This window comes from Myxocyprinus asiaticus, chromosome 6 (assembly GCF_019703515.2).
Source record: "Myxocyprinus asiaticus isolate MX2 ecotype Aquarium Trade chromosome 6, UBuf_Myxa_2, whole genome shotgun sequence".
In the NCBI taxonomy this organism is placed as follows: Eukaryota; Metazoa; Chordata; class Actinopteri; order Cypriniformes; family Catostomidae; genus Myxocyprinus; species Myxocyprinus asiaticus.
Genome location: NC_059349.1, coordinates 19,386,786 through 19,411,794, shown reverse-complemented (window position 1 = coordinate 19,411,794; position 25,009 = coordinate 19,386,786). Strand labels below are relative to the sequence as shown.

General features: G+C 39.3%; 1 protein-coding gene across 3 annotated transcripts in view; it reads right to left on the bottom strand.

The window, feature by feature from the left end:
• LOC127442438 (protein wntless homolog) overlaps positions 1 to 25,009 on the bottom strand; it is a 38,522-nt gene that overhangs the window by 1,572 nt on the left and 11,941 nt on the right. Inside the window, exons 3-11 of one of the 3 annotated variants that reach the window (XM_051700481.1) lie at positions 16,527 to 16,651; positions 15,585 to 15,746; positions 15,170 to 15,306; positions 13,214 to 13,382; positions 12,984 to 13,081; positions 10,492 to 10,555; positions 1,546 to 1,689; positions 881 to 964; positions 485 to 638 (exon numbers count right to left, since the gene is read on the bottom strand). In XM_051700481.1, the coding sequence (XP_051556441.1) occupies positions 485 to 638; positions 881 to 964; positions 1,546 to 1,689; positions 10,492 to 10,555; positions 12,984 to 13,081; positions 13,214 to 13,382; positions 15,170 to 15,306; positions 15,585 to 15,746; positions 16,527 to 16,651 (1,137 nt within the window). The remainder of the gene's footprint in view (positions 1 to 484; positions 639 to 880; positions 965 to 1,545; positions 1,690 to 10,491; positions 10,556 to 12,983; positions 13,082 to 13,213; positions 13,383 to 15,169; positions 15,307 to 15,584; positions 15,747 to 16,526; positions 16,652 to 25,009) is intronic. The other 2 variants (XM_051700482.1, XM_051700483.1) reach the window with 2 other exon arrangements.

Sequence of the window (25,009 nt, the reverse complement as noted above, 5' to 3'; positions counted from 1 at the left end):
CCACTTGGCACCAAGCGCCTTCATACATCAAAACTCTTTTTCTACCCATAAAACAAAACACAAAACTTTCTAAGTATTGTTTAAAGATCTAGCTCTGGAATGACTATTCTAATAACAAAGAGTGCCATTTGGGGACAGAAAAAAAAAAGTAAATACAGCTTCAAGGATGATGTCAAGAGATAGATGGTTTTCATTACACCAGACCAAGTAGGAAATCTGGCCCACATTAGAGACACCCACTGCTGCCAGAGGCCCATTTCCCCATAGGAAAAAACAAAACAAAACCAAGCCCCACCCTTCCCTGGCATGATGATTTCCTGTCTAAAGTCAGCTTGTCTGTAAAACAAACGGAACACCAGGACACTAACCATGTTGCCAAGTATGTCTTTTACAAATTCGCAGTACTGCAGGCACTGATTTTTTTTCCATGCTAAACATAAATCTGTATTCTGTAACTCAGTTTTAAAAAAAGACAAACTCTTACTGCTTGATTGCTCGTCCCCATAGCGTTTGTGAGACGGTGCATAGAGGAACAAGAGGGCAAACACATACAGGTTCCACATGCCATAAATGCCAGTGAAGAAGGCACTGTTCACTTGAACCGTGTACCCACCCCAGTGCCAGTGTCCCTCATTCACCTATCAACATAAAACGCATGCAAAAAAAAATCAGCAAACACCATCATCTGAATCAACAAAATCTAATCAGTTTATTACCTCTCAGAAAAAAACAATTATTTCAATTATCGTAAAAATGACACATGCTTGTCAGAGAGAGAGAAAGCTAGTAAATAATACTGTAATATCAGTCTACACCTATAATTAAAAATATTAAGAATATGATGAAACAAGAAACAGATTTAGAGGAAACCAATCTATACCTGACTTATAATAAAGAAAATTACAGTCATGGCAGCACATGCCAACGTGACCAACATCAGGAATTTAAAGCGGAAGATCAGGCCCTAAATGAGAGAGAATAAACACACAAGAAAAATAATAATAATAATAATAATCTTTTAATAAATTAAAGAGAAATTTAAAGATACAGAAATTAAAAACAGTACCATAAAATGCATAGAAACCAGGTTCACATTACGAAAGAAAACGGTAACACTTTACAAAATATGGTTCCATTCATTTACTTTAGTATTTATTAATCTTTGTTAAATGTTAGTTGATAAAAATACTATTGTTCATTTAGTTCATAGTGCATAGTGCATTAATGTTAACAAATACAACTTAAAATATATTACTATATGTTGATATTGACATTAAACAAGATTAATAAATGCTGCTCATTGTTAGTTCATGTTAACTAATGTTGACAAATGGAACCTTATTGTAAAGTGTTACCAAGAAAACTATTAAGACAATATTAATAGACACAAGACATGCAAATGATAAAGCTGATTTGAAAACAAACTTATTTCTTTCATTTTTTTGAAAACTTTTGGATCCTAAACCAGAAAGTTGAGCAGTAAATTCACATGAGCATGCTAACAGTATCAAGGTTTTTCTTTTTGGGATAATTTTGACACATTGCCTCATAGTGCAGCCGACGAGCCTTTGTCATAGCAGGTAAAGACAACCTTTTCCCACTGACATTTCTGAACACTTGGAAAACCATAAAGCACAGGAACAGGAAGTAGAGACATGCACAGATTCCTGCTACAACGATGAAGGCCATCTGCATCAGCCTTAGTCAAGGTGACAACTTTTAACACAACGCAAACTAGTAAACTACAGCAAAGAGCAATGCAGATGAGCATAAGACGAGTTATTTTGTCAGAAATCAACATATGCAAGCATGGTTTAAATATCAAGTATAGCAGCCTTTACAAGTAGTTACCTGTGTAAACACTTCAAAATCAAATATACATGGCACATAAGGCAGTAAGAGAAGCTAATTAAAAGAAGAAATAAAAAAGAAAATAATTATATCAAGGCACTTGAATGTAATACAGGACTGAAACTAGATAGGTAAAGTTTGTTGTGACAAACTTTGTTGGCTTGAAAAAGCCTTGTCTGAAAGTTTTAAAAAGTTTAATAACAAAACGCAAAAGCAAAAAAGAGAGATAAAGTAACAGATTAAAAGATTTATATGGACTTGTTTACATTAGAATTTTTGACCACTGGAGTTAGAATAGTCTTGGCCCATTTGAACATTCCATCAATGTAAGTCAATGGTTTTTTTCTGAGTTTAAAGGCCAATTCACACTGCCCCAACAAATGCCAAGGAACACGTTTTTTGGGTTTTGTCAGATCAGTGTGTTCACCCTGTTACCATTTGTTGGCGTTCATTGACGTCTGTTTTTACAGATTCAGCATGTTCAATCAGCATTTGTCGAGTTTTTGAATGTTTGAGCAGTCTGGCATGAGGAACTACTGTATGTATAAATAGGCAAGACACGGATGGAGATTAATTTGTGCTGAAGCACGCTTTTTTCACTCCTATGAAAAACACAGATCCTTTGTTTCTCAAACGGCATCAAATCACACAGACACTGCAAACACTGAACTAAATGCGGATCCGCAATAATATTAACTTACATTTGAAATAATATAAAATATGAACATTTTGTGAACAAACAGTGTAAAAATTAATTTATACATTTTATTGCCGCTGGAATGCTGTCTCTCGGAATTAATAAATTCCCAGAAAACACAAAACGTTTTTAAAACACAGTTGTATTTAATAGATTATATCCTAATCTAATCTCCATGATAATGTTGTTTAATTAATTGTACCTAATATTTATATATTAAATTGTGCATGTTTGGCTTCATTCACAATCTCTTCCTTGTCAGTCATCTTCAAAGTTGAACAACGACATGCAAAGATGCAAGTTTGTTGGTGTTTGTTGGATCAGTGTGAGCACTACAGTTTTGTTTCTCATTTGTCATTTCAAATGGGCAAGGACTATTCTAAATCCAACTGTCAAAATTTCAAATGTAAACAAGTCCATATAAATCTTGAGAAATTTATTAAACTTAAGTTTTTCTGAGATTAAAGTCCAATCTGTTAGAAAACACATAGCCACAAGGTTGTAAATCGGACGTTTCATTCTTGAATTGATTCTCTTGACCTGCGATCCGATATTTGCCGATACTTCAAAGTCTGCCGCGATACGATTCAGGGGCCTGCGATCGATATTCTGATATTATGTGCCTATTTTACACAATCAATTACATTTTTTGCAACCAAAATATAATTTGATTATGTTATTCAGCTCTCTGTATACACACTGGGACATCCACAACAAAATAAGGTACTTCAGATGTTGAAAAAAAATTATACAGATAAATAATATAAAAAATAAAGACACACACAAGTGATCATCACTCGTTTGATGACAGCTAATTTTTCAGTTTCAATTCAAAGTACTTAAATACCAATGACTTGTTTCCAACTATCCGCGGTTTTCTTGGCTTCAACTTCCACAGTTGTAATGAAACATTCTGTTACAGTTAACTGGGATACATTTTAGTAAGGGTGTTGATGTGTAGATGTGTAAAGTCTTATAACTGATGCTGGAGCTGAGCAGGTGTTTCTCTTTCCCTCGTTAGTGCTGTTCAGAATGTCGGCATTGTCAAGACATTTCACATGATGGTTGAACTGCTCCATGGTACTTTTAAATGGCAAATTCTCATGTAAAATTCAAATGGGTCACATGCACAACGATATCGATGGAAGCCCGAATTAATCGCTCACGTGAGCCGCTCTGCATTTGTCACGAGAGCTCACATTTTAAAGAGTGCCCGGTTGATGCGCTTGCACAGATCCTGTCAATGGAGCTCGCATTTCACGGGAAGCCCGGTTGACGCGTGTGCAAGCCGCACGGATAGCAGAGCACAATTTGGCTTTCAAGACCCCGTGCACATCCGTGTCCCACATGAAAAGCAAATTTAGCGCTCATAAAGTCAAATGAATGTAATAAGGTTGCTTCATCACCTGACAGAAATGCGTACGGACTTGGTTGACAGAGTATTAAAATAAAGGTACATCTTGGAGGTCACGTGACGCCATGCGAGAAGCAGACGTGTGAGCGACTAGCTCTGCGCACTTTGCTAGTTTTTTATTACTTTCATGTTATAATCCGGTGAGATTCGATACACCCAGTTACATATTTGCTCTTTGAGGTAAACATGGCAAAGAAGTCAAAATCCTCAGACATTAAAAGACACTTACGTGTTCAAGCTGAGGCCTCTGACAGGACTGCGAGCCGGGGACTCGATTTGGAAAGCACTTCGGGAGAAGAAATTCAGCGTCAACTGTCCAACATCTCGGTGATGCTGACGAAGGTTGTTGCTGATTTGGAGGATCTCGCTGTAATACGTCGATCGATTACGGCAATGGAAACAAAATTCCCTGAGTTGGTCACAAGAGTGACAGAAGTTGAAAAACGAATAGATTATTTGGAATCATCGGAGAGGGAATTATCCACTAATCTGCCCACGTCCAAAATAGACTTGCAACACATTTTGGAAAAACTGGAGAATCTCGAAAAAATTAACCGAAGGAATAACATACGAATTGTTGGAATTCCTGAGCATGAAGAGGGCAGAGATATGGTGAAATTCCTGGATGAGCTCTTCCCGAGTCTGCTCGACATAACTGGCCATAAACTGGAAATCGAGCGAGCTCACAGAGTCCCGGCTTGCGGATCTGCTGCCATTTCACTTGATGCCGAAAAGGCGTTTGATATGGTAGAATGAGATTATCTTTTTAAGATTTTGGAAATATACGGGTTTGGGAATACTTTTATTGGATGGATTAAGTTACCTTATAGACACTCTGTAGCAGCGGTACAAACAAATGGATTAATTTCTGATTATTTTACTCTGAATAGGGGCACTTGGCAGGGTTGCCCTCTTTCCCCATTATTGTTCTGTCTTGCCCTGGAACCATTAGCAGCCGCGATAAGAAAGGAGGATAATGATTGCGGGAGGTGTGGCGCATAAGCTTCCGCTTTACGCAGATGATATTTTATTATTTGTTTCTGACCCTACTAGCTCTATGCCTTGCCTCCACAGAATTATTCCTTCCTTTTCCAAATTCTCAGGATACAAAGTCAAATGGGCTAAATCCGAAGCTTTGGCTCTGACAGCGTACTGCCCATTAATGGCTTTTCAGCCGGGTGCCTTCCCGTGGCCCAAACAGGGCATCAAATATTTGGGTATTTTATTCCCAGCAAATTTGTGTGATTTAGTTAGTGTTAATTTTGACCCTATAATAAAAAGATTTGAGCGATGTGGACAGGTGGGCTTCATTACATTTATCGATGATTGGGAAGGTTAATGTTATTAAAATGAATTGTATTCCAAAATTCAACTACCTGCTACAGTCTCTCGCTGTTGATGTCCCCCTCTCTTATTTCAAGCAATTTGATAGCATAGTGAAGTCCTTCATTTGGAATGGAAAGCGTCCCAGGTTACATTTCAGTAAGTTGCATAGGCCGACTGACAAAGGTGGGCTAGGCCTACCCAAGATGTTGTTTTATTATTATGCGTTCGGTCTCAGACATTTGGCTCATTGGTCGCTTCCACCTTAGAGAGCCCCTCCCTGGTTTTGTATTGAACAAGAAGTCCTTGCCCCTATTTCACCATTACAAAGCCTTTCTAATCAAACTAACCAGAGAAGCTAATTTGCACCCCGTTATTTCGCATTTGCACTCAGTATGGACAAAAGTGTCCAGAGTGTTCAATTCAGACATTTATCTGAATGCTGCCTCGAGCATATGGCTGAACCCAAAATTATGTATTGATAAGTCCCCCTTCTGCTGGTCAGAGTGGATTGCGAGGGGGGTTAATACGCTCGGTGACCTGTATGAGAGTGGAGTGTTGAGATCCTTTGGTAATTTGGCTCAACATTTTGGAATTCCCAGATCTCAGTTTTTTAGGTATTTACAGTTTCAGGGCAAGACAGTCATACTTTGAGTTGGGGGACAAAGCAGGGAAGCTTTTGGCTAGATATATAAAAGAGAGAGAGTCTTTTTTTACCATTCCCTCCGCGCCACCTGCTCTGTTCTATTTTTGGGAGTAGCATACACCCCCCTAAAACGGCAGATACTTTGGGAGAGGTGATTACTGCTTTTGGAAAAGGTCATGAGGCATCAGTGTATTACTCCCTGCTAGTTCAGAGTCTGGGGGACGGAGCTTTAACCTCTATCAAGAGATTATGGGAGAAAGATTTTAATTTGGTATTGGAGGATGGAGTGTGGGCTAGGAAAAAACGTCAAGACTGCATCTAGAGATGCAAGGGTGCAACTTATGCAATTCAAGATTCTACACAGATTCTATTGGACCCCCTCTAGACTGTATAGGGTTGGTCATAAAGAGCGCTGCCAATCGGAGGACGGAGACATGGCCCATGTTTTTTGGTGGTGCGCTGAGATTCAGGAATTTTGGTTGAAGGTACAGAGTTTTGTATGTGATGTGTTGGGCAATTAGATTTCCAGACTCTGTGTCTTGGGTGATGGGGCGGTCATCAACGTAGGCAATAAATACATAAAATATTGGGTCCTCACCAGTGTGATGATAGGCAAGCATATTGTTTTAAGGGGTTGGAAGTCAGTGGGAGCACCCTCAATTTGGGAGTGGTGCGAGGAGATGGGAAGGGTGGCAGTCTTCGAGGAGATAATATGTAGAAGGCTGGGGATATGGGATTCTTTTAATGGGAAATGGGGTAAATATTTGATGTTTTTGGGGGGCTCTCGGAGTAGGTCTGTGGAGAGAGGAATATAGTTTAGAGTTGTATGTTTATTATATGTGTATGTATATATGTGTATGAGAATGTGTATGTGTATGTGTATATGCGTATATACATATATACAGGTGCATCTCAATAAATTAGAATGTTGTGGAAAAGTTCATTTATTTCAGTAATTCAACTCAAATTGTGAAACTCGTGTATTAAATAAATTCAATGCACACAGACTGAAGTAGTTTAAGTCTTTGGTTCTTTTAATTGTGATGATTTTGCTCACATTTAACAAAAACCCACCAATTCACTATCTCAAAAAATTAGAATACATCATAAGACCAATAAAAAAAACATTTTTAGTGAATTGTTGGCCTTCTGGAAAGTATGTTAATTTACTGTATATGTACTCAATACTTGGTAGGGGCTCCTTTTGCTTTAATTACTGCCTCAATTCGGCATGGCATGGAGGTGATCAGTTTGTGGCACTGCTGAGGTGGTATGGAAGCCCAGGTTTCTTTGACAGTGGCCTTCAGCTCAACTGAATTTTTTGGTCTCTTGTTTCTCATTTTCCTCTTGACAATACCCCATAGATTCTATATGGGGTTCAGGTCTGGTGAGTTTGCTGGCCAGTCAAGCACACCAACACCATGGTCATTTAACCAACTTTTGGTGCTTTTGGCAGTGTGGGCAGGTGCCAAATCCTGCTGGAAAATGAAATCAGCATCTTTAAAAAGCTGGTCAGCAGAAGGAAGCATGAAGTGCTCCAAAATTTCTTGGTAAACGGGTGCAGTGACTTTGGTTTTCAAAAAACACAATGGACCAACACCAGCAGATGACATTGCACCCCAAATCATCACAGACTGTGGAAACTTAACACTGGACTTCAAGCAACTTGGGCTATGAGCTTCTCCACCCTTCCTCCAGACTCTAGGACCTTGGTTTCCAAATGAAATACAAAACTTGCTCTCATCTGAAAAGAGGACTTTGGAACACTGGGCAACAGTCCAGTTTTTCTTCTCCTTAGCCCAGGTAAGATGCCTCTGATGTTGTCTGTGGTTCAGGAGTGGCTTAACAAGAGGAATACGACAACTGTAGCCAAATTCCTTGACATGTCTGTGTGTGGTTGATACCTTGACCCCAGCCTCAGTCCATTCCTTGTGAAGTTCACCCAAATTCTTGAATCGATTTTGCTTGACAATCCTCATAAGGCTGCGGTTCTCTCGGTTGGTTGTGCATCTTTTTCTTCCACACTTTTTCCTTCCACTCAACTTTCTGTTTACATGCTTGGATACAGCACTCTGTGAACAGCCAGCTTCTTTGGCAATGAATGTTTGTGGCTTACCCTCCTTGTGAAGGGTGTCAATGATTGTCTTGTGGACAACTGTCAGATCAGCAGTCTTCCCCATGATTGTGTAGCCTAGTGAACCAAACTGAGAGACCATTTTGAAGGCTCAGGAAACCTTTGCAGGTGTTTTGAGTTGATTAGCTGATTGGCATGTCACCATATTCTAATTTTTTGAGATAGTGAATTGGTGGGTTTTTGTTAAATGTAAGCCAAAATCATCACAATTAAAAGAACCAAAGACTTAAACTACTTCAGTCTGTGTGCATTGAATTTATGTAATACACAAGTTTCACAATTTGAGTTGAATTACTGAAATAAATGAACTTTTCCACGACATTCTAATTTATTGAGATGCACCTGTATGTGCACGGGTGTTATAGAATAATGATGGTAGTGATGAGTGAATGAAGGGGAATGTGTGGTGGAATATATATGTGTGTGTGTGTGTGTGTGTGTGTGTGTGTGTGTGTGTGTATGTATATATATATGTGTGTGTGTGTGTGTGTGTGTATTTTATTATATTTTTTTGTTTTGTTTATTCATTATTTTTATTATTATTTTATTCTCTGTATAAGTGTGTACTTAGGTAAGACCACTGGGATGTTTTGTTTGGGGTCGGGTGGGGTTCTTGATTGGGGAGGGGTAGTAGTGGGAGTTATTGTTGATTTATTGTATATATGATTTGTTTGCTTTGAAAAAAATAAATAAAAATGTTAAATCACAAAAAAAATAAATAATAGTTACATCTTAAAAAAAATGTCTATATCGATATTTACGCATTGTATCGATAACATTGGATCGTTGATCACTGGATCGATCCAGATCTATGGATCGTTACACCCCTAATAGCCACCTGAGTCAGAACAGTCTGAAGGTCTGTACCAAGTTTGGTGGAAGTAGTTTGAAAGCTCCAGGAGGAGTTACAATTAATACTTTTTGGTCTTCGTTTAGGGATTTTGGAAAAACATCCTGTCTACACTGGCTTGAGGCGGTCTACACTGGACACGTCAGCAGGAACATTCTAAACCTTTTATTTGTGTTGTTGGCAGTAGTAGCACCAGGGCGTGCAGTGAAAATGGAATGGGACATCCATTTACTGTCGGCATGCCCCAACGCGCCGCTTCCAGTGTAGACAGCATCATTGATTATAATGGGTTCTATTCACTGATATATAATATAGAACTGGATTGCTCATGACATCAAAAAAATGAAGCCACTGTGCTGCTATGCCCAAACGTTCCAATGTCCCTACTGGCTTAACAGGAAATCATCTAATTTCAGCGAGTAAACATTAGTCATTCAATCACCGATTTTATATCTGAAATCTGCATTGCCAAGTGTTCTCACGTACACACAAGGAATTTATTTTGGTAATAGGAGAAACAAGTGCACACAGAACATTTCGGTGAGATACAGAATATAAAACTAGGTAAGAGTATAAATAGATATACAAATAATAGGACACAGAATGGCGTATGTACATGTGCAAGTGGTAATATATGTACAAGGTAGGGCTATGTACAGTTATTGAATTAAGTATGTGGATTTACATATGTACATGAGATATTTATTTACATTATTGCACTATGGGAGAGTCCTGAAGGCAGTTTAATTGTTCATGAGGAAAATGGCCTTAGGGTAAAAACTGTTCTTGTGCCTGGATGTCCTGGCACTCAGTGCTCTGTAGCACCAGCCAGAAGGCAACATTTCAAAGAGGGAGTGGGCAGGGTGAGTGGGGTCCGAGTGATTCTACCTGCACGTTTTCTCACTCTGGAGACGTACAGGTCTTAGAGGATGGGCAGGGGGGCACCAATAATCCTCTCAGCAGTCTTGATTGTCCATTGTAGTTTCCTTCTCTCTGATTTGGTGGCTGAACCAAACCAGACAGTTATAGATGTACACAGGACAGACTCAATGATAGCCGAGTAGAACTTTTTTGAATGTTCCGACGTCGCGATCCATGTACATCTTCTCCTTCATAATGAATATTATCCAGAACAAGCAAATTAAGCATTAAACATGATTGTCACTAGAGGGCGAAATGCGACTGTTGTATCCGGAGATCAGAGACAGTGAAACAGTGGCTTTTTCGCCTGTCAGTCATTGATGCTCTCACAGTTTGGGCATACCAAGATGGCCGCTCAAACACTTCCGGTGGCTTCACCTCTTGCTGGCACTTTACCATTGCATCATCAATCCAGTTCTATATATACTGTATATCAGTGGTTCTATTGCTTTTAACGCAATGCGGCACGCCACGCCGCTCGTGTCCGGTGTAGACAGGGTTTAAAGCATGTCTGTAGAATAACAGTATGCTGGCTTTGTTAAGCCAACATAATAAACTAAGATTTGACCACCAGCTGCCATTCTAAAGATCTCTTCTTTAATTAACACCAACAAAACTCAGTCTATAACAGCAGCCCACATTTTCAAAAGGATACGGCCAGCTCTGTGCCAACATCTGATGCCCAGATACTGTAGAAAGGATTCTTCAGCTGCACTCCTCTATAAAGGAAATAAACAGTTCTATTAATTGAGAAGAACCCTGCAGCACCACTCAGGGCTCCAGACTGTGACTAAAATGGTCGCAAATGCAACCAAAAATAATTGATAGCGACAATAATTTAAAATCTAGTCACCACTGGCGACAGTCGGATTGTGTGCGTTCATATGCGGTCTCATCAGATATCATCTTGAGTTATTTAATACATTTTTAGAGCGCGCACCAGTGTGTCTCGCGCCGCTTTTCACCCTTCTGTTTCTGACAAGCTCGCTGCACCGCACCGCACGAAACGACAAACCCAGAGTGAGAGAGTCGTTACAAATGCCTCTTTTGAATCTGGTCTTTTTCATGAATCACCTGATAAGAACTGAGGGTTTGAACTCAGGTTAGCAGTTTGAATCAGATTCACTTTCTCAGCGCATCATCCGTCAGTGTCTTCACAACTGGGAGTACAGACATTTCAAAATAAGAGTCCCATGTGTATTTCGGGCTTCTTTATAATTAAAAGTTCCATATTGTGTACCACTTTTTTTTCCTCTGGTAATTATTGATTGGGATTGGAGTAGCACAATAAACTGCATTTGTAATTTGCACTCTTGCAGTTTCTGTGTCTGGGCCATCTGGTAATAGTAAAGAAAGACAAAGGCAATATTTTAAAACAATTTAAATTTAATATTATATATATAATATATATATATATATATATATATATATATATATATATAAAAATCAAGCTTTTGACACTTATGACAACAGACCTTTTTCACAGACTGTGATGACACATTTCCACCTTATTTAGCAGCGTAAATGTAGCAAACTTTTTTATATGATAATTGTTTTAAATATTGAGTGTAGGTTTATAACATTATGCATTGTTATATTACCCTGGAATTAGTTTTACAAAACAAATTACTACAGCTGCGAGGGGGTTTCGGTTACAGCTGCTGAGAGAATGACTGTCTTAATTTACATTTACATTTATTCATTTGGCAGACGCTTTTATCCAAAGCGACTTACAAAAGAGGAAAACATAAGCGAATCATCTTAAGGAGACAGTGGTAAGAAAAGTGCCATACAACAAAGTTTCACTAGCATCAGAATAATATTCAAAACAAGAATTATTATTAAGTGCTCATGGAAAAGATGTGTTTTTAGCTGTTTTTTGAAGACAGAAAGTGAGTCAGCTTCACGGATGGAGTTGGGAAGGTCATTCCACCAACAACAAAGTCCGGGAAAGTGTTTTGGTGCCTCTGTGCTGGTACAACAAGGAGACGTTCCTTAACTGACCGCAGGCTTCTAGTGGGCGCATAGCTCTGCAGAAATTATTTTAGGTATGCTGGAGCAGACCCAGTGACTGTTCTGTATGCCAGCATTAGAGCCTTGAATTTGATATGTGCATCAACTGGCAGCCAGTGGAGAGAGACAAGGAGTGGTGTAACATGCGCTCTCTTTGGTTGATTGAAGACCAGACGTGCTGCTGCATTCTGGGTCATTTGCAAGGGTCTAACTGCACATGCAGGGAGGCCTGCAATGAGAGCGTTACAGTAGTCCAGTCTAGTTATGACAAGTGACTGAACAATAAGTAGTGTGGCATGTTCAAAGTTAGGGTCTTATCTTCCTGATATTGTAGAGTGTAAATCTACATGATCTTGCGGTCTTTGAGATGTGGTCTGTGAAATTTAGTTTGTTTTCGATGGTTACTCCTAGATTTCTGACCGATTTAATCCACTGCTCTCTAATTTTTCCTCTTCTGGAAAGTCATTCAAATGTAATAGTGGATTTTTTTCTTTTGCTCTTGGAGCAAATGGGTAAATGAAAATAAGATTTGCTGTGGTCTTCACTCCCATTCACCGCTGTCGAAGTTTACCCTGCAAACTTTTACTTCCGCGTTCCAAAACCCGGAGTGTGAAAAAGGTCTATTGAGGGACTTGTACCCAACTATTACACAAGGTGCAAACATTCATTGATGTTCAAGACGACGATAACTACTATATGCTTACTATACTTTATGTAAATATCTGTAATGTAGATTCTGTTGGGCAGTACTAAATAAAAAACTAATTATCTCTTATATTTATATAAAGTAGGAAAGGGTTGTGAACATTTATGAAACAAAAGGGAATGCAAACGTATCTTCTCAACAATATATACTGTTTATTAAATCTCTGATTAATGGGTTATCAGCTGTCTTCCTTTTCTTCTGCTTTCTATCTAAATCGAGCAATTCTGTGATTTGGCGACTAAAAACAGCCATTTGGCACCTTAATGTTTCAGTTTAGGAGCCCATGGCTCCTAAGTAATTTTTTTAGTCTGGAGCCCTGCCACTGCAAATGAAATGCAAAAGGAATGGAGAAGAGAACTGATAACAAAAATGCAAAATAAAGACTTGTTCTCCATGCCAAGATTATGGGTAGCTCAACATCGGCTCACCTCTCACTCATATCAAAGATGAAGAGGCAGAAGGAGCCAAACACAATGGGTCCAACCTGTTTCCAGTACACAGAGAAACGGTTTCTCTCCGTCTGGTCCTAAAAAAGAAAAACAACAAAATAAAGCACTAGAAAATTATTTGAAAATAAAGACATTGCTTAAATAACTTATATTGTAACAGCTGAAACATGCAGGCCCTTTGAACATTTAAAAATAAAGGTGACTCCTACCATGAGGTGTTCACCACAGAAGACGATCCAAAAGGAAAGCAGCATGGCGTAGAAAATGCCCTGACGGATATCACCAAACAAAAGCATCCAAGTCCAGTCAAACCCTACTGAGAACCATTCCACTGGAATATTGATGAAGGTCATAGAGATTCCTAGAGCAAAGATAATCCTGAAAAAGCACAAAACCAGAGACATGATGGCCTCATCCTCATAATAAGTATCATAACAGCAAAAGGCTAAGGCTTTTGGATGACTTCAACGCTTTATATCTGTGAAGATATAGGCCTAACAAAAACATGAAAAATTTGTCAATCAGATTTCGTTCAAGAAAGAAAAAAGAAAGGAAAAAAGGAAGGAAGGAATGAAAAAGAATGAAGGAAAGAAGAAAGGTAGGAAAGAAAGAAAGAAGGAAGGAGAAAGGAAGGAAAAATTAGGAAAGAAAGAGAAGAATGGAAGGAGAGAAGGAAAGAAAGCCAATAAGGAGCCCCTGTTACATGTTCTTGGGCTTCTTCTCCACGAGATGTAAAAAGGATTCCAATTTCCATGACGCTCCAGTGGAAAAGTATGCAAGTCAGCTCAAAAAAGCTTTTACAACATGAAAAAATAATCATCCTGCCTGCAAATCACACAGTGTATGACTTGTTGAGAGCTTCCTGTCTTTGGGGACTGCTAGTGCCAAGCTGAAGTGTGGGATGGATGGTGGAAGTGTCATTTCATTTGTAAAGAAGAAAGTGGAGAAAAAACATTTCATTTCGCAAAAGAAATGGTTATAAAAAGATGTCTTCAGGAACTATTGATTCCCATGAATACACATTTTATGCCCCTGACTAAAATATTGTCCCATCAAATTTTTTTTTTTACAAGGCAATGCAGTTTGTGTCGTGTTGTGAAAGTAGTTAATTTTGAAATAATTATTTAAGACATCACTGCATAACTCGTTTTGCATGTTTGTGCTACAGACATAAATGATGCCTTAAAACGTGCGGTTACTTTTTTAAACAATTGAACATTTTTGTCTTGTGGAAAGTAAAAAACATAAAAAAAAATAAAAATAAAAAAAAAACACTAAATACCAAAGACTTTAGGAGTGGGCATTTCGAGTAAATTTTGTAGTTGAGTACTCTAGCACATAAGCAAATGAGTAATTGATTAATTGAATTTAGAATTCAAGTTCAACCTTCAACCTTTGAACCTGTTTTTCTCATTTAAAAATGAGCACTATGCATAAACAACAACATCTAGATTAAAAATGACCACAAAAACATTCCAAGTCTTCTGAAGCAATACAATTACTTTCAAATAATGACACAATTTTCTTTTTGGGTGAACTATACCTTTAACAATGTCATGCATCCTCAGCATCAACCAGTGAGAGAAGCGGTGAGATAAGCGGTTTCATTGCTGCCCACAGTCGGAAAAGGCACATAGAAAAATCAAATGACAATATTCGAATATTTTTTTACTAGTCAAATATTTAAAGCTGAACGAGTAATTGATTAATCCACTGCTCGTACACATCCCTAATAGAAACCTTAGCCATATCTAGGGAACAGAACAACAGAGACATGGGGGTGGGGGCTCAATTGACTTGGGTCAGTAAGCAACAACCTAGTAACCACCCAGAACACCATAGCAACCACATAGCAGCCCTTTGCAACCAATATGCAACAACCTGGCTACCACCCAAAACATTCTTGCAATGTGACAGCAAACTTTACACTGGCAAGCACTTCAGAAAATGTAAAAATCTAGTTTATCGTGCATAACATAATTTGTTGCATGACACAACGTTATCCGTCATGCTAGAAACTTTTATTGAATTCACAACATAGTACCTATGTGGCTATCTCCTTAGCTTACATTTCCTCATTTCATTGACCAATAAAACCAGATAAATAGTCCCTTCATGTGTTGCCCAGCCAAGTTTGATTTAATCGACATATAAGTGACACTTACTTCTCCAGCAGGACTGGTGGTCTGGTCATTTGGGTGATTCTCTTCCAGTACCAGATCATGATGATGAGGATGCTGGGAGTGAGGAACGTCTTCATGGCAAACCAAACCTTTGTGAAGCCACCATTTTGATGAATGCTCTGAAAAGTAAAAAATGAAGAGGAACATTACAATGACAAACACTCTAATGACACTTAATGGATGGCTAAGATTATTTGCAGTGAGTTAAATGAGAATAGTGAGCAAAACTACAGGGAAGACTAGGAGGTGATGCAGTCCAGATGCCTTCAGCCATGTGACTTTTGCATAACCATTGTCTAGAAATGTATGCCAATTGTAACAAGACAAGACTGGGCCAAAGAAACGATAACGAGTTTTTTTTAATCAAATTTGCATTCAATACAGTTTGAAGACTCACCACAAGTCTGATGTCTTTGATTTCTCCAATCCCGATGTTGACTTTTTTGCGTTCGTTGACAGGTAGTCTGATGTTGAGAAGATAGTACTTATGGGCCACACTGCCAACCTCCATAAAGGGCAACAGGTCACAATCATAGTAGCGCCCCTCATTTTCTAATGTCTGTGAACAAAAAAGTTCAAGTAATAAAAGTTTTTAGTAATTGCCAAGTTATTTAAAGGGATAGCTCACTCAAAAATGAAAAATCTCTCGTCATTTACTCACCCTCATGCCATCCCAGATGTGTATGACTTTCTTTCTTCAGCAGAATAAAACAAAGATTTTTTTAGAAGAATATGTCCGCTCTGTTGGTCCTTTCAATGCAAGTGAATGGTAACCAGACCTTTGAAGCTCCAAAAATCACAAAGGCCACATAAAAGTTATCCATACCACTCCAGTGGTTAAATCCATATCTTCAGAAACGATATGATAGGTGTGGGTGGGAAACAGATCAAAATGTAAGTCCTTTTTTGCTATAAATCTCCACATTCACTTTTAAAATGTGAAAGAATGGGAAAGTGAAAGTGGAGAATTATAGTAAAAAAGGACTTACATTTTGATCTGTTTCTCATGCCTTTATGTGATTTTTGGAGCTTCAAAGTTCTGGTCACCATTCACTTGCATTGTAAGGACCTACAGAGCTGAAATATTCTTCTAAAAATCTTTGATTGTGTTCTGCAAAAAAAGAAAGTCATACACATCTGGGATGGCATGAGGGTGTGTAAATGATGAGAGAATTTTTATTTTTGGGTTAACTATCCCTTTAAGGTTTCTGTTTCAGCCAAGTTTTATCTAAGAATTGGTAATTAATTGACCACTAATCTAAATATTGTCATGTCACACAAAGAATATTACTTATACACATTTCAGGCACAGGCCTGAAATGTGTGACGCTGTGTTCACCTTTGTTGTGGTGAAATTGCAGCTCAGTTTGCGATGCTCTATGGAATGGGCCATCTCGATCCACTCACTCAGTGTGTCATCTCTGTATGCCAAGCCAACGTCCACGGTGACCAAAGCGCCATCCTCTGCAAACAGACACTTGTAATTACCTTAATGTGGTATGAGAAAGGTACAATGCACAAAAACAAGTACCAGTTTCTGATTTATAGCATAATCACATCGAAATAATCAATATAAATAGATCATATTAAGTGCACTGAAATAATAGACTGACTCTATAATAAGACCTTCCCATTGGGTATTGAAATTAATGCCAGCTGGCTGAAGAACAGCAGTGTACTTTTATGGAGAATGCCAAACACAGACATGTGCAATGACAGATTCATGACAGCCCATATCATTCTTATGAATAGCTCTTTTGTCATCACAATGTGGGTAAAAATAGCACAGGGTAAAAGTAGTACAAAGTAACCTATAAGTCATTCAATCTATGGGCACCCCATTCAAATCAAGCATAACCTCATTCACAAAGTGTCCAAAGGCATTTCTGTGATCATTCAGCACTCCAGCAGATTATATGATCAATGCAAACACTCACACAAAAAATAAGGATTGTAAGTGTTAAAGATCCCATGAAATGTATCAATGATCATCTTTATTTCCTGTGTTGATGTATTTCCAACTGAAACAAGAACATATAGTAAAGTTTTTAACTAGCCAATACAGTAGAGTGCAGTAGTCTGATTCCAGAAGTAAAAACCCCATTCATTTACTCCATGAAAGAACAGATTTTTACAGTAACTTCTAATCATTAAAAAGAGCTCTGAGGTTGATGCTCAGTAGTATATGCTTTTAAGCCATCAGTCTGCATTATTTCAAATTCATTTATTTAAAACTGTTTAAAATAGTGGCATTCCTGGTGAAGAACTACACTACCGATGATCTGAAGAGAATATCCAAGAATCGCAGCAAACAAATCAGAGCAAAAGAGCTCTGCAGCATCCGCCCACTCCCATGATGCATTGTGAATGACGTAATAGAGTCGGTCTCCTTACACTCTCAAACTACTGAATATTTATATTTAATATATGGTTTCTATACTTAGAATAAACAACTTAAAATCAATAGTTTTATATTTTCCCATCATTTTCGTTCGCAGTGCTACAAGGGACTGTACTTATTTCACCTCATTAAAGACGTTAAGTAAACAATCTTATACCTTTGCTTTTTTTGTTTGATTTAAAAATATTTTTTTACTTCAAATCAAAACTTGTAATGTTGTGATTCACTTTGAAACTGGCTGATCTAGTGCTTTAGGAATACAGGAAACAGACAGTGATACCGTAGCAGAAAATAGACAGTAGCCCTCTGGAAAAAACAAATAAATTGCTAATGAATAATCAGACAGGCCATCTGCCTCATCACAGCCATGAACAGGTGACAGGCCAAGTTAAAGTCATGAACCATGATTTGCTACTTGCTCGTCGGTTGCAGGTTGTATCAAAGGGAGGGACATACTCAAATACTCATTTTAGAGGGCATTTAATTGGACAAAAATCTGTGTAGTGCAAGATGAGATATCAATATTTTTGGTGAAAAAAAAAAAAAAGTTCATTTTGTCAACTTTTAGGAGTATACTAGCATAAAGATGACCTCAAGGCCAACAGACAAGAACTAAAAGCCACAAAATTCCTACTTAGATTTTAGGTCTTTAAACGGCCATGTTTCAATTAGCTTTTAGAAAGCAGGAGGTATCCGAGAAAGGGGCCCGTAGTTTAGATCGCTTTGCACAGCGTTGTGTGTTACACTTCACCTCTCTAAAGAGATACTTATTGTGTTATGAAACAAGCTGGAGAGCACTAAAGAGAATTCTTGTACATGGAGGGCTGAGCTTTATGGGAGGAGGGGCAGAAGGAAAAGAAGTAGAGAGAGTGGCAGACATTATTAAGGCTGTCCTCTCTTCTCCAGTGTGTCTGCCGTGGCCCCCACCTATAACTGGCTGTGCCAAAGAGCTTTGAATGTAAGCTTAGCACACACAAACATTCTGCCCGGGCGCAGCGCACATCACTCCGGCGACTAAGCCATTTCAACAGCTGTGTTATTGCTGGAGACGGGCCAAATTGTGTTGCTCAGGCCAGAAAGACTTAGAAAGCAAGAACCAACGGCACACCACTGAATGGAGAGCAAAGGGACTGGTGATCCTGGTGATAGTCATGTGATCTTTCAGAATAGTCTGAACTTTCACCATGTTAGAGATGCAGGTCTTATCCAGGGATTCTGTATGAACATGCTCCTTTTGTCAAAAACACTGTGGCACCCGGGGGCCTGGGTAGCTCAGCGAGTAAAGACGCAGACTACCACCCCTGGAGTTCATGAGTTCAAATCCCAGGGCATGCTGAGCGACTCCAGCCAGGTCTCCTAAGCAACTAAATTGGCCCGGTTGCTAGGGAGGCTAGAGTCACATGGGGTAACCTCCTTGTGGTTGCTATAATGTGGTGCGCTCTCTGTGGGGCGCGTGGTGAGTTGTGCGTGGATGCCGCGGTGGATGGCATGAAGCCTCCACACGTGCTATGTCTTCGCAGTAACACACTCAACAAGCCACGTGATAAGATGCATGGGTTGACGGTCTCAGGCACAGAGGCAACTGAACTTAGAGTGCATTGGGAATTGGGCATTCCAAATTGGGGTGAAAAAGGGGAGAAAAACCCCCCCCACTGTGGCACCTTCTGCAGATAATTTGCTTTAAACTGAAAATTCCGTCATCATCTGCTCACTCATGTCGCTCGAAAACAGGATTATCATTCATAACTATTTATATTTAATAATAATACAGACTAAAAGGTTGACCGATATATTGGTTTTACCAATTAATAGGTGCAGATAATTGCTTTTTTGGAATGGTGATGATCTGGGGATGCTTCAGCAAGGCTGGAATCGGGCAGATTCGTCTTTGTGAAGGACGCATGAATCAAGCCACGTACAAGGTTATCCTGGAAGAAAACTTGCTTCCTTCTGCTATGATAATGTTCCCCAACTCTGAGGATTGTTTTTTTTTCCAGCAGGACAATGCTCCATGCCACACAGCCAGGTCAATCCAGGTGTGGATGGAGGACCACCGGATCAAGACCCTGTCATGGGCAGCCCAATCTCCAGACCTGAACCCCACTGAAAACCTCTGGAATGTGATCAAGAGGAAGATGGATGGCCACAAGCTATAAAACAAAGCTGAGCTGCTTGAGTTTTTGTGCCAGGAGTGACAAAGTCCCCCAACAGAATTGTGAAAGACTGGTAGAGAGCATGCCAAGATGCATGAAAGCTTTGACTGAAAATCAGGGTTATTCCACCAAATATTGATTTCTGAACTCTTCCTAAGATAAAACATTAGTATTGTGTTGTTTAAAAATGAATATGAACTTTTGTTTGCATTATTCGAGGTCTAAAAACACTGCATCTTTTCTGTTATTTTAACCAGTTGTCATTTTCTGCAAATAAATGCTATAAATGACAATATTTTTATTTGGAATTTGGGAGAAATGTTGTCAGTAGCTTACAGCATGAAACAAAAATGTTCATTTTACTCAAAAACACACCATTGAGTAAACTCTAGAGACTGTTTTGTGTGAAAATCCCAGGAGATCAGCAGTTACAGAAACACTCAAACCTGCCCGTCTGGCACCAAGAATCATCCATACAATTATCTAATCAGCCAATTGTGTGGCAGCAGTGCATAAAATCATGCAGATACAGGTCAGGAGCTTCAGTTAATGTTCACATCAACCACCAGAATAGAGAAAAAATGTGATCACAGTGATTTGGACCGTGGCATGATCGTTGGTGCCAGACGGGCTGGTTTGAGTATTTCTTTAACTGCTGATCTCCTGGGATTTTCATGCACAACAGTCTCTAGAATTTACTCCAAATAGTGCCAAAAACAAAAAACATCCATGAGCAAAATGCCTTGTTGATGAACAAGGTCAACAGAGAATGGCCAGACTGATTCGAACTGACAAAGTCTGCGGTAACTCAGATAACCGCTCTGTACAATTGTGGTGAGTAGAATAGCATCTCAGAATGCTATTCTGAGATGCGTGTTGGTGGCATGAGAGGGAACTTACCCAATATTAAGCAGGTGGTTTTAATGTTGTGGCTGATCGGGGTGTGCGTGTATGTATGTATATATGATGGGCCCATTCCTCCAGACAGAACTGGTGTAGCTGAGTCAGGTTTGCAGGCCTCCTTGCACGCTTTTTCAGTTCTGCCCACAAATTTTCTATCGGATTTAGGTCAGGGCTTTGTGATGGCCACTACAAAACCTTGACTTTGTTGTCCTTAAGCCATTTTGCCACAACTTTGGAGGTATTCTTGGGGTAACTGTCCATTTGGAAGACCGTTTGCGACCGAGCTTTAACTTCCTGGCTGATGTCTTGAGATGTTGCTTCAATATATTCACATAATTTTCCTTCCTCATGATGCCATCTATTTTGTGAAGTGCACCAGTCCCTCCTGCAGCAAAGCAGCCCCACAACATGATGCTGCCACCCTCATGCTTCACGGCTGGGGTGGTGCTCTTCAGCTTGCAAGCCTCACCCTTTTTTCCTCCAAACATAACAATGGTTATTATGGCCAAACAGTTCAAATCTTGTTTCATTAGACCAGAGGGAATTTCTCCAAAAAGTAAGATCTTTGTCCCCATGTGCACTTGTAAACTGTAGTCTGGCTTTTTATGATGGTTTTGGAGCACTGGCTTCTTCCTTGCTGAGCAGCCTTTCAGGTTATGTCGATATAGGACTCGTTTTACTGTGGATATAGATACTTGTCTACCTGTTTCCTCCAATATCTTCACAAGGTCCTTTGCTGTTGTTCTGGGATTGATCTGCACTTTTCGCACCAAACTACGTTCATCTCTAGGAGACAGATGTGTCTCCTTCCTGAGCGGTATGATGGCTGCGTGGTCTAATGGTGTTTATACTTGCGTACTATTGTTTGTACAGATGAACGTGGTACCTTCAGACATTTTGAAATTGCTCCCAAGGATGAACCAGACTTGTGGAGGTCCACAAATTTTTTCTGAGGTCTTGGCTGATTCTTTTGATTTTCTCATGATGTCAAGCAAAGAGGCACTGAGTTTGAAGGTAGGCCTTAAAATACATCCGCAGGTACACCTCCAATTCAAGTACACCACCTATCAGAAGCAAATTGGCTAATTGTGTCAAGGCTTGACATCATTTTCTAGAATTTTTCAAGCTGCTTAAAGACACAATTAACTTAATGCATGTAAACTTCTGACTCAATTAAAAGTTAAACAATCTGTCTGTAAACAATTGTTGGAAAAATTACTCTTGTCATACACAAAGTAGATGTCCTAAATGACTTGCCAAAACTATAGTTTGCTAATATTAAATCTGTGGAGTGGTTAAAAAAATGAGTTTTAATGACGTCAACCTAAGTGTATGTAAACTTCTGACTTCAACTGTATATTTATCACACACATACACACAGTATACATATACAGTATATATTGAGATCTGGGGAATTTTGAATTTTCTGCAATGATGTTTAGGTAGGTGGCATGTGTCAAATTGACATCCACATGAATGGCCATACCCAGGGTTTCCCAGCAGAACATTGCCCAGAGCATCACACTTCCTCCGCCGGCTTGTCGTCTTCCCAAAATGCATCCTGGTGCCATCACTTCCCCAGGTAAATGGCGCACACATACAGGGCTGTCCACGTGATGTAAAAGAAAATGGGACTCATTGGACCAGGCGACCTTCTTCCACTGCTCCAAGGTCCAGTTCCGACATTCGTGTGCCCATTGTAGGCACCTTAGGATGGTGGACAGGGTTCATCATGGGCACCCTGACCGGTCTGCGGCTACGCAGCCCCATACGCAGCAGGGTGCAATGCACTGTGTGTCGACACATTCCTCCTGTAACCATCATTCAAATTTTCTGTGACTTTAAAATTGCCTCCAAGTAGGATATTACTTTGTAAATTACTTGTTTTCCAAATGCTGAATCTTGTGATAGGTAAATGTTGAATGCCAGATTAATCTCTACTATGACCTTATTATAAGAGTGTTGATACTCTGAGGTTTTGCTCAGAAAGCCAGATTCACAGAGAGAGAAACAGCTGGCAAAAGATCACAGAATTGTGGTAAACATCAAACATCTGGCTGAGGAGGATCCATGTCCAACGTTCCACATTCTGCTACAAATCTTTTATCAGTACAAAGAGTTTCTTCAAGTACTGAATACACAAATAATTACACAAATGTCTCTGGTAAATTGGTTTATAATTCATTTAATGTGACAAAGCTCACTCAAACATGTTGTTTTAACTGAAAAGGGTGTTCCTCTCGTTTTTTGCTAGTTTCTGCACAAGCATGTGCTTTAGGGTGGGGAAGATTACAGAAGGACCCTGGTACCTTTCACACAAGCAATTAATGTGTTAAGGAACCAAAAAGACTCCTACATTTTTCAAGACGTGAATAGCCAGCTAACGCACGTACCGATCACTTTCCCAGACTGCTCTAGCTCAACAATGGCTCTTCATTAGTGGCCAGTGTTATCCGCTTAATCCTTACTTTGAAAGAGAAGTGCCAGTGCCAGAGCCCCACCCTCCCACAGCCAGAAGATTTCAAATGGCAACAGTGCTATGCAGGTCCACACGGCTGGAACCCTTCAGGTTTACATGAAGACAAAGTAATTTAGCTAGACAAAGCAAAAGAAAATAAAGGGTAAACCTGATTTTAGAGCAGAATGATGCTGGAAAGTAATAGTCCACTAAACTTAAAGCCTAGCGCACACTATAAGACTCAAGTTCGTCTCCTTTGATGTTTTGAGTTGGCAACTTTTCTGCAACTAATCTGCGACGAGAAGTCTCAGATCGCACGACCGATGTTCATGTAGTGTACACACTTCTGCGACTTGCCCAGACTAGTCACAGATGCTACAAGCAAAAATCTGAGTTACAGTGAGGCACTTACAATGGAAGTGAATGGGGGGCAAATACATCAACGTTACAATACATGAGTTTTAAAAGAATTCATGTAAGTGCTTTAATAAAATTATTTGCTTCACATTTCAGCCTTTAAACCCTCCAACAATTTGCCCCATTCACTTCCATTGTAAGTGCCTCACTGTAACCTCGATTTATGTTTTTTGAAAGAAAAGGAGAAACGAGTCAAAATTAATTTTTGTGGTAATCAACATTATGCCACAAATGCTGGCAATTGAATTTAGTTTGTATTGAACCCGGAATATTCCTTTAGAGAAATGGTGCGGTGGTCTATTGCGCTTTCTTCTTTTATTTTTTGCAATTTATTATCATGCAGTAATCCAATGATGCAATGATTGATGTATGCCCTCATGAAATCAGAGAATCTTCCCTCGAAATACAAACACAAAACTGCTCAAAAGAGACGACCAGGTCTACTTGTGAATGGATCACCCAAAACCTGGATCATCTTAATACCTGGTAGGGCTGAATCAATTAGTCGAAGTTATCGACAATGGCGACAATAAAAAATTTCCATTGTCGAACTGTCGTTTGATCTCATTCAACGCAACGAGATCATTTGAAACTCATGAGGCATGAGAACAGCACTGCAGTTCGCGCCTGATTGAGGAGAGGAAGAAAACACAGCTCACAGTCCAGACCAGAGCATGTGAGCGAAGCAGAGCGGTGTGAGACTCCGCTCAATAACCCACTCCATGCGTGTGCGTTCCGATCAGCCGCTCACAGCCCAAGCGGATGTTCTGCTCAAGTACGGCTCACGCTCACCGGTAAAAAAAAAAAAAAGCATTCGCTCAAATCCCGCTCCGACATTAAATTTCTCTGTAGTATACTTGGTTCCAAACACGTACACAGGGGGTAGCTACAGTGGCCCAAGCAACTGCCCCTTTGCCCACATGGGCTGAGGTGCCCCTCTGGGTGAAATATAGATTATAGGCCGACATTTATTAAATTATCAAATGCTTAGTAACATACACATCTGAAATTATGTGATTGTATTGTTGTGTTTTTGTATATAAAATCTCGCTGTTTATTTTGGACTGGTTTACAACTGCTGTTAGATAATTGGGTCAACCAGACCTTCCTTATCATTTGTAATCAGTCAAATTTTCCTCTGTTAGCACATATGTCATCAACATCTTCAAATAAAACCTTAATACATTCCAGTTCTAAATTACCTTTATTTACTTTAAACAAGTCATCAAACATGCCTCTACAAGTGATAAAACATATGTGCGTTGGCACGGAAACTCGCATAAGTGCAAATTTGCGCTTTTCAGTTTAAACTGGACCTGAGACACACAACCGGCCCAGAAAACCTCAATCTTTTCAACTTTATAGTTTGTTCGAGTCATTTATGGCAATAGTGAAAACATGAACTGGTACCAGGAAAAATATTGCAGGTAAAAGTGAAATTCATAATTGTTTTTCAGTTGTCTCCACAGAATGATTATACTGTAGATATG